At 36.8% G+C, this 13,853-nt stretch overlaps 1 protein-coding gene across 2 annotated transcripts in view; it reads left to right on the top strand.

Moving 5' to 3' along the window:
- Positions 1 to 13,853, top strand: part of ZFYVE9 (zinc finger FYVE-type containing 9) — a 132,016-nt gene that overhangs the window by 81,894 nt on the left and 36,269 nt on the right. For both annotated transcript variants that reach the window (XM_037043286.1, XM_037043285.1), the window contains 5 exons: positions 2,115 to 2,237; positions 4,059 to 4,214; positions 8,490 to 8,714; positions 12,270 to 12,352; positions 13,703 to 13,807. In XM_037043286.1, the coding sequence (XP_036899181.1) occupies positions 2,115 to 2,237; positions 4,059 to 4,214; positions 8,490 to 8,714; positions 12,270 to 12,352; positions 13,703 to 13,807 (692 nt within the window). The remainder of the gene's footprint in view (positions 1 to 2,114; positions 2,238 to 4,058; positions 4,215 to 8,489; positions 8,715 to 12,269; positions 12,353 to 13,702; positions 13,808 to 13,853) is intronic.

Raw genomic sequence — 13,853 nt, 5'->3', positions numbered from 1 at the left:
TGCCTTTTCTTGTGCTATGAGAGAGTGGGAAAAGAGTGAACTTCAGATCTGGACAGACCTGAGCTTTAATCTCACTACAATTCCATTCTAGCTCTGTGGTCCAGTGGGCAAATCATTTATCCTCTCTGAATCTTTTTCATAGTCTTTAAAAATTTAGATAACTACATCTACTTAATTTAAGAGTTGTGAATATTAAATCAGATTTCATACCTGAAAGTTCTTAGCAAGAAAAATGTCTGATACAAAGTAGGCATGTAATTAATATTTTCCTTTCCTTGACTAGAATACCATTTTATACCTTAGATTCTTTGAATTCTTCAACCTTTTGAAATCCAGATTAGTGAAAAACTCTTCTCTGAATCCTTACATAGGCTGCCTCCACCGTAATGTTTTGCATCCTCATCTCTCTTGTATTAAAAATTTGCATGGACTGTTACTACATTAACACTTTTCTCATTGTAATTTAGATATTTTATAGGTCTGATTCTTTCACTTAGACCTGGAATTCCTTTAGTCGTAATTTACGTATGGGTCTTCTGTGGCCAGCTACCGGGCCTACAGTCAGCTCTCAGCAGTGTTAGTTGAGTGTGTTGTACCATCAGTTCTACGGTGACCTTTCCCATGAAGTTAAACATTTTTTTGCTTGTGTAATGCCTTTGTTTTTTTACCAGACAGGAACCACTATAAGTATTCTTTTGTTAGTATAATTAATAGTTAAGTTTCAAATTTTGGTTATTTTAATAAATCTTAGATTAATAAGAAAGTATGTTGGCCTACTCTGTTGTTAAATAAGATTGCATTTTCATTAAAAGTCACATCCATTACCTCAAATTGTCAAAACCTCTTCTACCAAGAATCAACAATTAGTTATCTAATATATACTTACTTAAACCACATTACTATATCTTTACCACAATTTTGCATTCTAATGAAATAACTTCATAAATTTTTTCTTTTATTAAATTTATTTTAATTGGTGTTCAAGTACAGTTCTCTGTCTTTTACTCCCATCCCAGCCCACCCGCCCAGTGTCATAAAATTTTTTAAGTCACTTAATATTTTTTTTATTTTTTCCCAATTTTTTTATTTAATTATTTTTCAAGTACAATTTTCTGTATATTACTCTCATCCCATCCCACCCCCATGCTCCCCCCTCACTCCCTTAATATTTCTCTAATATTTTCATTGATAGGGTAAATACTTCCCATACATCCAAAAAATAGTTTTTTGGTTTCTATTGGTCAGTAGGAAATGGTGTTAATTTGTTCTACCTGGCCGTCTCTTAATGATGCATTTTATATATAAGACCAATAAAATAATATGCAACTTTCAGGTTTTCAGTTCCTTTCCGGAACTTTTACTTTCTGCAGTGGTTATCTCCTTGACTCCAAGGTGAGAGGACTACCATAATTCCAAACGGGGTGGCTGAATATGACATCATGCTGTGCTTGTAGGGCTTAAATGGGAAGGGTTCTGTTTAAAGCCTCAGGTGTTAACTTGTCTGTGTTCAGTGTCTGATGTGTGCTCTGCTGGTGATTTTGGCGATATATGTGCTGAACTCTTAACTCCCGTAGAGGAATTCTTTCATGAAACTGGTCACTTAAGATACTCTTGGTTTATTTTTGGGGTGTATTTTCTACAGTTTAATTTTTTATGGAAAAAAGTCTTAAACTATACAAAAGAATATAGAGTAAAAAGTAGGATTCCCCTCTACCTCAACCCCTAGGCATCCTTTCCAGAAGTAACTAGCTTATTATCACGTTCTTATATATCGTGGATGATTTTAAATGTTGGTCTTAGAACATGCAGTATGTGGAATTCCTGTTACGACTGTTGGAGATATTTTGTTAAATAGAAGGGTTTTCTTTAGATTTGGCACAAGTCATTTTGTGGAGAAGTCTCTACATAGGATAACTGTGTTGTCCTCCAAACAGAGTGAAAGGGGACACTCTAATAAACACGATACTGACACAGCAGGTACAAACCTATGTTCACCGTATCTGTAAATCAAATGCTCATTTCTTTCATGTGAATAATCAGCCTGTTCACCCATTGGATTTCCTTCTGTGTTTAACCCGTTAGCCAGTCTCTCACATCGTTTTCTCCCCTTACAGACTATGCTGTGGAAGAGAAGCCATCACAGATTTCAGTGATGCAGCAGTTGGAGGACGGTGGCCCCGACCCACTTGTATTTGTTTTAAATGCAAATTTGTTGTCAATGGTTAAAATTGTAAATTGTAAGTTAAAATTTTGTTTTTAAAATAAAAATGAGATACTTTACTGACTCATAGATAATAAACAAAGCTTTCATAATTATTACACACAGAATTTTTATATAGAGCCACATCTTATTGAAAACTTGGTACTGAAGAAGTTCGTTTGTATATAATTACATATCCCAGAGGACAATGGTGGTACTTACAGAAGCTCTTGCTTTTAGTCACAGGGATGGGATAGGTGAATTCTCTGTGGAGAAAAGCTAAAGAAATCATGAATTGATATAAGTTCTGCCTGAGATGGGTATGTTATTTCACAGCTTACCACCAGGATAACCAGTGGTGGATAAATTATCCAGAAGGGGCAAACAATTTACATGCTAGATTTCAATCTCAGAAACCTTAAGCATGATGCAAAACCACATTTGGGAGAAATGTTAGTTAGCTAACATGTAGTAAAACTTAAGTACATCTTCAGATTCAGAAGAAACTTACTAATTCATGGTGCCTTCTAGTGCATCAGAATGAGAGAGAAGAGAGTAACTTAAAATCTTGTTTTTAAGGTGGTATTGGAAAATACAGAACACATTTCTCTTGGGTGAATTTTAATTAATAGGCACAGTTTTGGAGAGAGGATGGAAGCACTGGGGAGCAACCCTTTAGTTCCCACTATGTGCTTGCTTTAAGTTGACCTTGGAAACCAGAAACACCTGTTTTTTTAAGAGGTTCTTCTACATTAATGAAATGCATATTTCTAGTTTACTTGCTAATCATACCCTTGTATGTTTGGCCAGTTATTAATGCTTGCCATCTTTCCTTCTAGGATCAGATTTTAAAATACCTTACTCAATTTTAATTTATTATATCTAGTTTTTAAGCTATACTTAGAAAATAGCTAACCTAGAATTCCTGAAATGCACACCATCTTAATATAGTTGGACTGGACATCTCCTGTTTAGGTGTATAAACTAACAATTGCCCAAGTGAAAGGAGGGGCCTTTTATTAGTTTTGACTTGCATTTTGGTATTCATAATTTATTTGAATGCTTTTTCAATTTGGGGGGGATCCCATTATGTTGGAGTACAAGTGATAAAAGTGTCAAGGATTGAACATTGTTTTTAACATACTTTTACATATGGCTTGTGCTATTAGGACTCTACAGAGCCTTTTAGTGAAGAAGTGGAAGTAAGTAGCTCAGAATAGCCATCGTTTTCACCACTTTTTACAGCACAAAGCTAAGTATAGTCATGTTGTTAATTATCTTGAATTTTCTCCTAGAAAGGTCTATAATTAAAATTGCTAGAATCTTTCAGTTACTTATTAATGTGTACATAAAAAATACTTTTAACATCATAACCTGAATTCAAAGCTATAATATTGGCTTTTGTTGTTGTTGTTTCTGGTCTCACATAAGTAATTATTTCCTTGGTTGAAGTGTCTTTTTAAAATAAAGATGAGGAAATACATTTTTTAATCATTATAGCCAAGGCTACATAATTTGGTTTTACTTATTTTATCTTTAAAGGAATGTTCTTTTGATAATTACATCTTGTAATGATAGGATTTAAAAGTTTTCAGTGTCTTTCACTATTACTCCTTTTACTTCCCTTCCAATTTTTTTTAAGGGTTTGCCCACAGCCCTTAATTCACCAGAGGTAGTGGTATATTTTATTTTCTATAATAGTTCTTTCGCTCAATGCAGTGTATTTCAAAGGTCAAATTATACAGACTCAGAATGATCTGTTTTATTCTTTGCTGTATCAAACATAGATTTCTGTGCGTTCTATAAGGGTAAGAATTGAGAGGAATGTCTTTATGCTTTATTTTTATTCCATCTGTAGATGTGAACAGGAAGTGCTGGTGTTTCACCACCAAGGGCATGCATGCGGTGGGTCAGTCTGAGATAGTCATTCTTCTCCAGTGTCTGCCGGATGAGAAGTGTCTGCCCAAGGATATCTTTAATCATTTTGTGCAGCTTTATCGGGATGCCCTGGCAGGTGGGAATGCATTATGATTTAGTATGCACCCTTTATGGATGACAAAAACTTTTTTTTGTTCTGTTTTGTTTTTTATTTTATATTTTTAATTAGGTTTAAAAGATGACAAAAACTTCAGACACAGATGCAAAATAATAGTCTTAAATTTGGAAGCCTGGTGTTGGATATTGATATTGGTGACAAGTTAGAACTTGCCATGGTTTGAGGAAATTATAAGTTTTAGTACTTTACCTGGTGTGTTTGTTATTTTACAAAGGCTAGAATCAAAATTTGTAAGAGAATCCGTTGAACTGATGTAAGAGTATTTTTCTTTGAGTAGCTTAGGATTCATGATACTGTTACCTATTTGAGGGAAGCATAACCATAACTTATTACTTGTTCTTTAGCTAATAGTATTTACATAATCATGTTACTTTAAATTTAATTTTCAAGCTTCAAGAACCACTAGCATGGACAACTTAACTATGGTTTCAAAATAAATTGTGGATTTTTTTACTATAACAATGTAAAAGTAAATGCATGGCTATTAGAAGTTAGAGAACACTAAGGATACTAGTATATAGATATACTATTAAAATTGAGGAGGAAACTGCAAGATTGTATAGTAGTTCTATTTTTAATTTTTGAGGCACTTCCACACTGTCCGTCATCCACAGTGGCTTCACCAATTTACATTCCCACCAGCAGTGCACGAGGGTTCCCTTTTCTCCACATTCTTACCAACACTCATTATCTTACAAATGATTTTTTAAGCCATTGTAGGAATTCAGCAAGAAATTATCAGTTTTTAAGGTAAGTAATGGCAATGGGGATAAAGAGTGTTGAAGAGACACTAAAGACAGCGATGCTTCATTTCAAAGGGTTTGGTAACTGGTTGCGTGTGAGGGGGAAGGGAACAAACTCGGCGAAGCTGACGTCAGACTTCTGGCTCAGGCACCTGGGTGATGCTCTTCTTTTTCCCTGAGAGAGTAAATAGAAGAGCAGAGCTGGCAGCTGAGGTCCTTGTTCAGTGTGTTGATTTGAAATAACGACAACAGATGGTAATATGTAAATGGAAGATGAATATATGGATATGGACCTCAGGAGGTAGATCTGGGCTAAAATACAGATTTGGGAGACACAGCATTTATGTGATAGTTGAGGCTATGGTTATGAATAAGATAGGCCAGTGTGAAGAGACTAGAGCTGTGATTTGAACTTAAGAAATACCAAAAAGGGAAGGCATGAATTATTCAATATATGTTTAGTATAAATGGTTATTCGTTTTTAAGAAATATACTTGTATATCAGTAGAGTTCATTATATTAAAATGCAATAATTCTATAACAGAAAGTCATGTGGGACTGATAGTAAGATAATGGTAATAGTCTAAGGTTGGCCTATAACACATCTAAGGCTTAGTAAATATTTTCTGTAGTATAGGATGAGGGCAGGTACATACATAGCTAAGTAAACAGCATCCCAAAGCATAAACAAGTGAGCTATGAGAGTCTCTCCTTGAAGAGGAATCATTGCACAGCTCACTGAAATAATGGGAATAGAAAAGCATCTTAGATTATCTAGTAGTACAACTCTTTATTTTTATGCATGAAGATACCGGGAGATGTTAATGGCTTGTCGAAATCACAGACCTAGATGTGATTAGGACTGAAGCTCCCAGACCGGTTTTCTCTAGTTATGTCAGTAACCTCTGTGTATCTAATAATAGTACAGCAGTTTTTAAAACCAGGTGTGCATAGTATCTGTGTGATATGCATGTTTTATTAAGAATCCTGTTTGTAGATAATGAAGGTAACAACTTGATATATTATTTCACTGTTTTTTTTATAGGTAGAAACATATATTAAGTGTTCTAAAATGACCGTAATTCACTGTTTTTCTCCTCTCTGTAGCAGAGGGTGTGGAATTGGCAAATTGTATTTTAAATTGCTCCCGAGTGTGAAAGCCTTAAGCACTCGATCACTTGCTTAGTGGTTGGTTCCTGTGGCATAAATAGTTCAAAAAAGCCTGAAAAATCCTTGAATGAACTTACTTTATAATTTTTCCTGAATTTTTAATCTAAACTATATGTATTCAATAATAATGTGCGTATGCATATGTTTCTTATTTAGTATATGTGTGTATATATTTATCATACATAGTTGCTTATGCTTTTCATAGTGAGGGGAAAATTATATTTTGTGAGAAATGACATTTAAGAGTTTTAGAATGCTTTCTGATTATTATGGTGCTGTGGGAGATTTCAGATTGTTTATTGTTTCCTCTCCTTCCTTCCTCCATGTCCTGTACTTTTTTTTGTAAACAAACATTCAGAATATAGAATTGAACAAAGTGAGAATTGTTATGTACCAGACTGTTTTCTGGAGTTAATCTCTTGTTTCCCTTTCTTATTACAAACCTTTATTGGCTCCATATTGTCTTTAACATAAACTGTGTGCTCCAGTTTCAGTATCTGATCCTACATTTTCATCCTTATTTCTCACTACTAGTCTGCCTGTACTTCCACTGTACGGTGATTTCCTACTTCGTTACTCAAGATCATGACCCCCCACCACCATGCTGTTTTCCAATACTCCAACTATCTGAATCCTGTTAATTTTATTAAGTGTTACTCAAAGACCATTTTCTGTATGAATTCTTCTTTTATGATTCTCACAGATAGAAGTAATTTCTTTTGACCCTGGACTGTGTGGCACAGTTAGTTGGAGTGTTGTTCCATAAACCAAAAGGTTGCAGGTTTGATCCCCAGTCAGGGCACATTCCTAGGTTGCAGGTTTAGTCCCAGGTTGGGCTTGTACAGGAGGAAACTGGTCCATGTTTCTCTCTCACACTGATGTTGCTCTCCCTCCGTCACCTCCCTCTAAAATCAATAAATGTGTCCTCAGATGAGTATGAAAAAAGATAATTCCTTCTTTTTATCCTTCTAAATTCCTTCAATAGTCTTTAAAAAATTATATGGCTTATTCCTATCTGGTGTGGATCAGTGGATTGAGCACTGGCCTGTGAACCCAAAGTACACCAGTTCAGTTCCCAGTCAGGGTACATGCCTGGGTTGCAGGACAGGTCCCCACTGGGATCAGGCAAGAGGCAGCTGATTGATGTCTCTCTCACACTTCGATGTTGCTCTCCCTCTCTTTCTCCCTCCCTTCCCCCTCTCTAAAAATAAAATCTGAAAAAAAATATTTGTTATATAAATATATTTTTAGTATTTATTCAAGTTATGAAGCATAAGAACAAAATAACCACCTGTAAACAAAATACCAAACATGGAATAAAAAATGACCAGTTCTTCTTTACTGTTCTGATTACATCTTCCTTCCAAACTTCCCATCTTCAATCTCTAGGTAACCACTTTCATCAAACTTGTATTATGCTTTTCTTGCTCCTCTTTATCATAATTTTATCCCAAATGCTCACATTATTAAGGATTATAACATATTTTGCATGTTTTTAAACTTTGTACAATTGGTGTCACACTGTGTTTATTTTCTGTGGTTTGTTTTTTTTAATCCACTGTATGTTTTTCACTTTCATTCATTGCTCTAGTGGTTCCAGTTTATTCATTTTCAGGCTACTGTTTCATACTCATTACATAAGATAACTGGAGTTTATTAATTCTCCTTCTGATGAACAACCAGTTTATTGTTATTTAAACATGCTCTTTAAAAATTTTTTATATGTAGTCCTGACTGGTGTGAGCACCTACATAATCTTAACATTTTTTGTCACTTTTGAGGCAATAATTTCTATCTTGATCCATATAGTAAAGTCGCTCCATCTAACTAAGGGAGGCATCAATATTTTTGGCTTTTAGCTAGACTTCAACAGAGTGATAATACAAGTTATATCACACTCACCAGAAGCCCTGATAAAATCGGGGGAAAAGTTTCATTTAATAGACACCATTTATTTATTTAAAAACTTTCTAAACACCCCTGGCTGGTGTAGCTCAGTGGATTGAGCACGGGCCTGCGAACCACACGATCACGGTTCGATTCCTAGTCAGGGCACATGCCTGGGTTGCAGGCCAGTTCCCTGCCGGGGACTCACAAGAAGCAACCATACATTGATGTTTCTCTCCCTCTCTCCTTCCCTTCCCCTCTAAAGATAAATAAATAAAATCTTTAAAAAAAACCTTTCTAAACAAGGGTGTTTTGTTGTGAAAAGTTAGAAATTAGCGTTTGGTAGTGACTGGTCTACTATAGGCTAATAACGATTACTAAAAATATGATTGATTTATTGATAGAGAGTAATCAATGAACTTTTTTGTTTTAGGGAATGTTGTGGGCAACTTGGGACACTCCTTCTTCAGTCAGAGTTTCCTTGGCAGTAAAGAACATGGTGGATTCCTATATGTGACATCTACTTACCAGTCACTGCAAGACCTTGTGCTCCCAGCCCCACCTTACTTGTTTGGGATTCTCATACAGAAATGGGAAACTCCTTGGGCTAAAGTGTTTCCCATCCGACTGATGTTGAGACTTGGAGCTGAATATCGACGTAAGTAGTAAAATACCTTCTTCTAAAACACATGAGCAAGACATGCTGACTACGTAAAGTCTTGAAATGTTCAGAGCCACACACCCCCACCCCCAGTGATACAATTCAGCAGAATTTTGAAATAGCTAAGCTAAACTTAGCCATTACCTCTACTTATTTTGCTTAGAATGGGAGGGACTGAAAATATCAAATGATAAAGTTAGTGGTTATTTATTACCTTGTAAACTTACTGGCTTTATAGTTCATTGATAAATGCATAATCATCTTGAGAAAAAATGAATTTGAACTTAACGAATGACTTTATTTTTTATAGTTTCTATATATGGCAAGTGCATTTTTTGTCACTTGGTTGGAAAATAGTTGCAACAAGTTGTATTTTATGTAACCTAAGAGATACTGGAAACTAGTCGTATATAGATCACTCTATCAGTTGACAAGACAAGCAACAGAAAAGTTCCCTGGCCCATGGTTGTAGTGGTGCGACTAAGTTGTGATTTTTTTCTAAGATGTCAAGGACTAAATGCAAGCTTTATTTTAAACTTTGTATCTTCACCTCATTGAAAGTGTGCTAGTCTAGACATCAGACCACTTGAATAGGTTCTTAACTTTGCCCCCTATTAGCTCTGTAACTTTGGCCAAATCACTCAAGTTGTCTGATTGTGTTTCTTTTGCAACTGGAGATGATAATGCTTGCCTTTTATATTATATAGGGTTTTTAAGAGGATCAAGTGAGATGAAAAATTATTTTATAAACCATAAAACTATATACTGTATGTTCTCAGCAAGTCAGCTTTGTAATTTCACTTATTTATTCATTAATGAACAAGAATTTAATAAAGGCCTACCATGTGTCATGAATTCTGGGAATTCAGAACTAGCCAAGGCATGGTTATAGGCTCTTAGAACCTTTTATGAAGAATACATACAGAAATTATGAAGTAGTATATTGTATTAAAACACATACTCAAAGTTAATAGAGTTCTTTGGGAGCTTCAAGATGGACTCTTAACTTCATCAAGAGTGAAGGAATCAGAGCCCTGGCTGGTGTAGCTCAGTTGATTGAGCACGGGCCTGTGAAACAAAGGGTCACTGGTTTGATTCCCAGTCAGGGCACATGCCTGGGTTGCAGGCCAGGTCCCCAGTAGGGGACACATGAGAGGTAACCACACATTGATGTTTCTCTCCCGCTCTTTCTCCTTCCCTTCCCCTCTCTCTAAAAGTAACTAAATAAAATATATTTAAAAAAAAAAAAGAATGAAGGAATCAGACAAGAAACATTTTTTGTACCAGGCGCCTCTGGACTGAACTGCAAAGGAAGCATATGAATCAGCCCTAGTGAAGTAGGTAAAGGAAAGGGTTGTGTGCAGATGAACCAACATGTATAACTTCTTGTCTTTTTAAAAAATTTAATTTACTGATTTGATGGGACTTCCGCCAAGATGGAGGCGTAGGTGAAAACACTGTGCCTTCTCCCACAACCAAGTTTGAATACAACAAAGGTTTAGTAAACAAAGACACAGCCAAAGAACAGAAAATTGAATTATACAGAAGTCCAACAACAACAGCTGTTCAACTGGGACAGTAAGAGGGGCAGAGCCAGCAGCGGAGCAGGGTCAGGCAGGAAAGATCCCCCAACCCCAGGTGCGCAGGCAGCCAGGGTAGCAGCGTGGATCCAGTGAGGGTGCTGGACAGGCTGACCGCAGTCACACATTCACGCGCAGATAAACCAGCAGAGTGAGCAGTGAGACAGGCCCCAGTGGGCGAACCCAGTGGTGGAGGGCTGACCACGTTCGCACATTCATGCACAGTGGGACGGAATGCGTGGACCCCGGTGATGGTGGCAGCTGCAGGGGCAGCGGCAGGAGGCAGCAGACAGGACCGCCAGTGCTCCTCTTTGACCCCGCCCCCATGTACAGCCCCACAACCCAGCAACTGAGTTGCCCCACTCTGGTGAACACCTAGGGCTCGGCTCCTCATACATAACAGGCATGAACAGTCCAAAATATGGCTCAAGAAGAACCAAAGCCCCAGAGCCAATAACTCTAAGCAAAAAAGAAATAGCGAACCTCTCAGATGCACAGTTCAAAACACTGGTGATCAGGATGCTCACAGAACTAGTTGATGATAGTCACAAATTAGAGGAACATATGAAGGCTAAACTAGTTGAAATGAAGGGAAATGCACAGGAAACCAACAGTGATGGAAAGGAAACTGGGACTCAAATCAATGGAGTGGTCCAGAAGGAAGAATGAAACATCCAACCAGAAAAGAATAAAGAAACAAGAATTTAAAAAAAATTGAGGAGAGGCTTAGGAACCTCCAGGACATCTTTAAACATTCCAACATTGAATTATAGGGGTACCAGAAGGGGAAAAGAAACAACCACGAGTGGAAAACTTACTTGAACAAATAATAAAGGAGAACTTCCCCAGTCTGGCAAAGGAAATAGACTTCCAGGAAATCCAGGAAGCTCAGAGAGTCCCAAAGAAGGTGGGCCCAAGAAGGCACATCATACTTACATTAGCCAAAATTAAAATGAAGGAGAGAATTCTAGAAGCAGCAAGAGATAAGGGGACAGTCACCTACAAAGGAGTTCCCATCAGACTGTCAGTGGATCTCTCAAAAGAGACCTTACAGGCAAGAAGGGTCTGGAAAGAAGTATTCCAGGTCATGAAATCCAAAGACCTACATCCAAGATTGCTCTATTCAGCAAAGCTTTCATTTAGAATGGAANTTCCGATCTGTACAGAAAATAGCATAGACAGTAGGTAGAAAATAGGGGGGCAAGAATAGTAGGGGAAATATAGAATCTAAAGAACTTGAGACACATGGTCATAAACTAAAGGAGGGAAAGGGTAGGGGAGGGGTGTGCAGGGTGGAGGGGAATAGAACAACTGTAATGGTATAATCAATAATATATAAAAAATTAAAAATTAAAAAAATTAATTTACTGATTTGAGAGAGAGAAACATTAATTTGTTGTTCCATTTATTTATGCATCTGTTGTGATTCTTGTATGTTCTTGACTGGGGATTGAACCTACAACCTTGGTGTGTCAGGATGATGCTCTAACCAACTGAGCTACATGTCTGGGGCCTATAACTTCATGTCTTGATCAGACAGTTAGTATCATAAAGTTCAATGAGTGAACCAGCTAATAGGATCACCTGGTATTTGGCTTGCCTAAGGAGGGTGCCAGTCAGGAGATGTCTGAGTGGATTCTTTTAGACTTCTTGATCATAAAGGAATCAGAAGATATTTATTTCTTCAATCAGGTTAATGCACTTTGAAGAACAGTGCTTCCTAAGACTTTTGGTCATTTTTGAAACAACTTCATCAAAAGGCTTATCCTGGTCATCAAACGACTGGTATAGTTTATAGAAGGCTTAGGATTTGCCAGTGATGCTAATATGCTAAATGCTATTTTGAGCTCTAAATTTCGTATGCTCTAATGAGCCATTATAATTATATTTGGAAAACCATATCAACCGTAATATCTCTTTTACCCAAATTTTAAGGTGCCAGACTTAGTCTGATCATTTTTCATTTCTCTAGTTTATCCGTGCCCACTATTCAGTGTCAGATTTCGGAAGCCATTGTTTGGAGAGACGGGGCATACCATCATGAATCTTCTTGCAGTAAGTTGGGAATTTTTGCTTTCTTTTTCTTTATCAGAGTTTGTATGGGAGAAGAAAGAGAAAGGTTTTTTTTATCATTTTGTTGATGGCAATACATTTCCTGCTGTTTCAGGCAGGTGAAGATTTATGTTAAAGGAAAAGAACTATATATATATATATATATATATATATATACTCACACACACGTGTGTGTGTGTGTGTGTGTGTGTATAGTGTTTGTAAAGTGTAAGGAGCTTTGGAGTGAATTAGTACAGGATTCCAGCCCCTGATTATACACTTACCTAAATGACCTTGCAGGATTATTGAGGATTATGGGTAAAGTATAATTAAAGCACAGAGCATTCTGTCTTGTTTTTATTTTAAGCCCGGCATCCTAGAGTGTATCTAGAGTATATCTAGAATCTGAAAACTTTCTCACAACCTTTTGAACTGTTAACATCGTGGTCCAGATGATCGCTGTCTCTTGCCTAGATTATTTTTATTATGTTTATGTGATCTTCCTTTATCCCTGTTCCCTTACTGTCTATTTGTGAAGAAGTCAGGGCATGTCCCTAGCTAGCCCTCAAACATCACAAACTCTTCTCATAACAGTAGACACATGTGCTCAGCATTAATCTGCCCCTCTCCAGTCCCAGAATGTGGTGACCCTCCTGATTCCAGTTTTAGGGTAGCATGGAATTACTAGATCCTGTTTTTTTATATTTAAAGCTAATTTTTAATTACTCGTTTTGTTCAATGTAAGCTGCCATGCATCTTTGTGTCAATACAGTACAAGCACAAACCTGGCCAAAAAAAAGTAAAGGTAAGGTCTTTATGGTGGCCCGTAAGACCCTGTGAAATTTAGCTTTATGCTATAACTTGGACCTCGACTCCTACAACTCTTGCTCATTTTACTTCAGCCACACTAGATGTTGGGTGTATATATGTGTGTTTTACCCTACAAATATTCATTCAGTGACTGCCTGTTCCAGGCATTTGGAGTATAAGAACAACACAAGTGAGCGTTCCTACCCTCTTGGAGCTTACCTTAGAGGGAGGAGACAGTTAACAAATAAATACTGAAAGTGTTAAGTGGTGTCAAGTGGGGTAAGCATTCCAATATTTGTTTAATATTATATGTGAGGTATGTGAAACTTTTTAATCTCCATCTTTGTAAGAGTTTATAGTCTAATAGAGGGCTGGATAGAAAGCTGGAGTACACAGACACAGTGGGGCTTTCATTATCTAATTATTTAGGTAAACGGGATCTTTCAGTTTTGACATTCTGTACATTTTTACTAATTTTATTACTATTAATGAAATCCTGCCATGGATGACTTCTTTATTCTACTCCAATTTGCTTTTACACAGGACTTCAGAAATTATCAATACACATTACCAGTAGTCCAAGGTTTGGTGGTTGACATGGAAGTTCGGAAAACCAGCATCAAAATTCCCAGCAACAGGTACAATGAGGTAAGATTGAACATGAAAACATATTTTTCATAATTGAATGCATGAA

The sequence above is a fragment of the Sturnira hondurensis genome, unplaced genomic scaffold, assembly GCF_014824575.4.
Source record: "Sturnira hondurensis isolate 20B ecotype Veracruz unplaced genomic scaffold, ASM1482457v3 Scaffold0004068, whole genome shotgun sequence".
NCBI lineage: Eukaryota > Metazoa > Chordata > Mammalia > Chiroptera > Phyllostomidae > Sturnira > Sturnira hondurensis.
The sequence above is the reverse complement of the archived record's forward strand: the minus strand, read 5'-3'. Positions and strand labels throughout refer to the sequence as shown.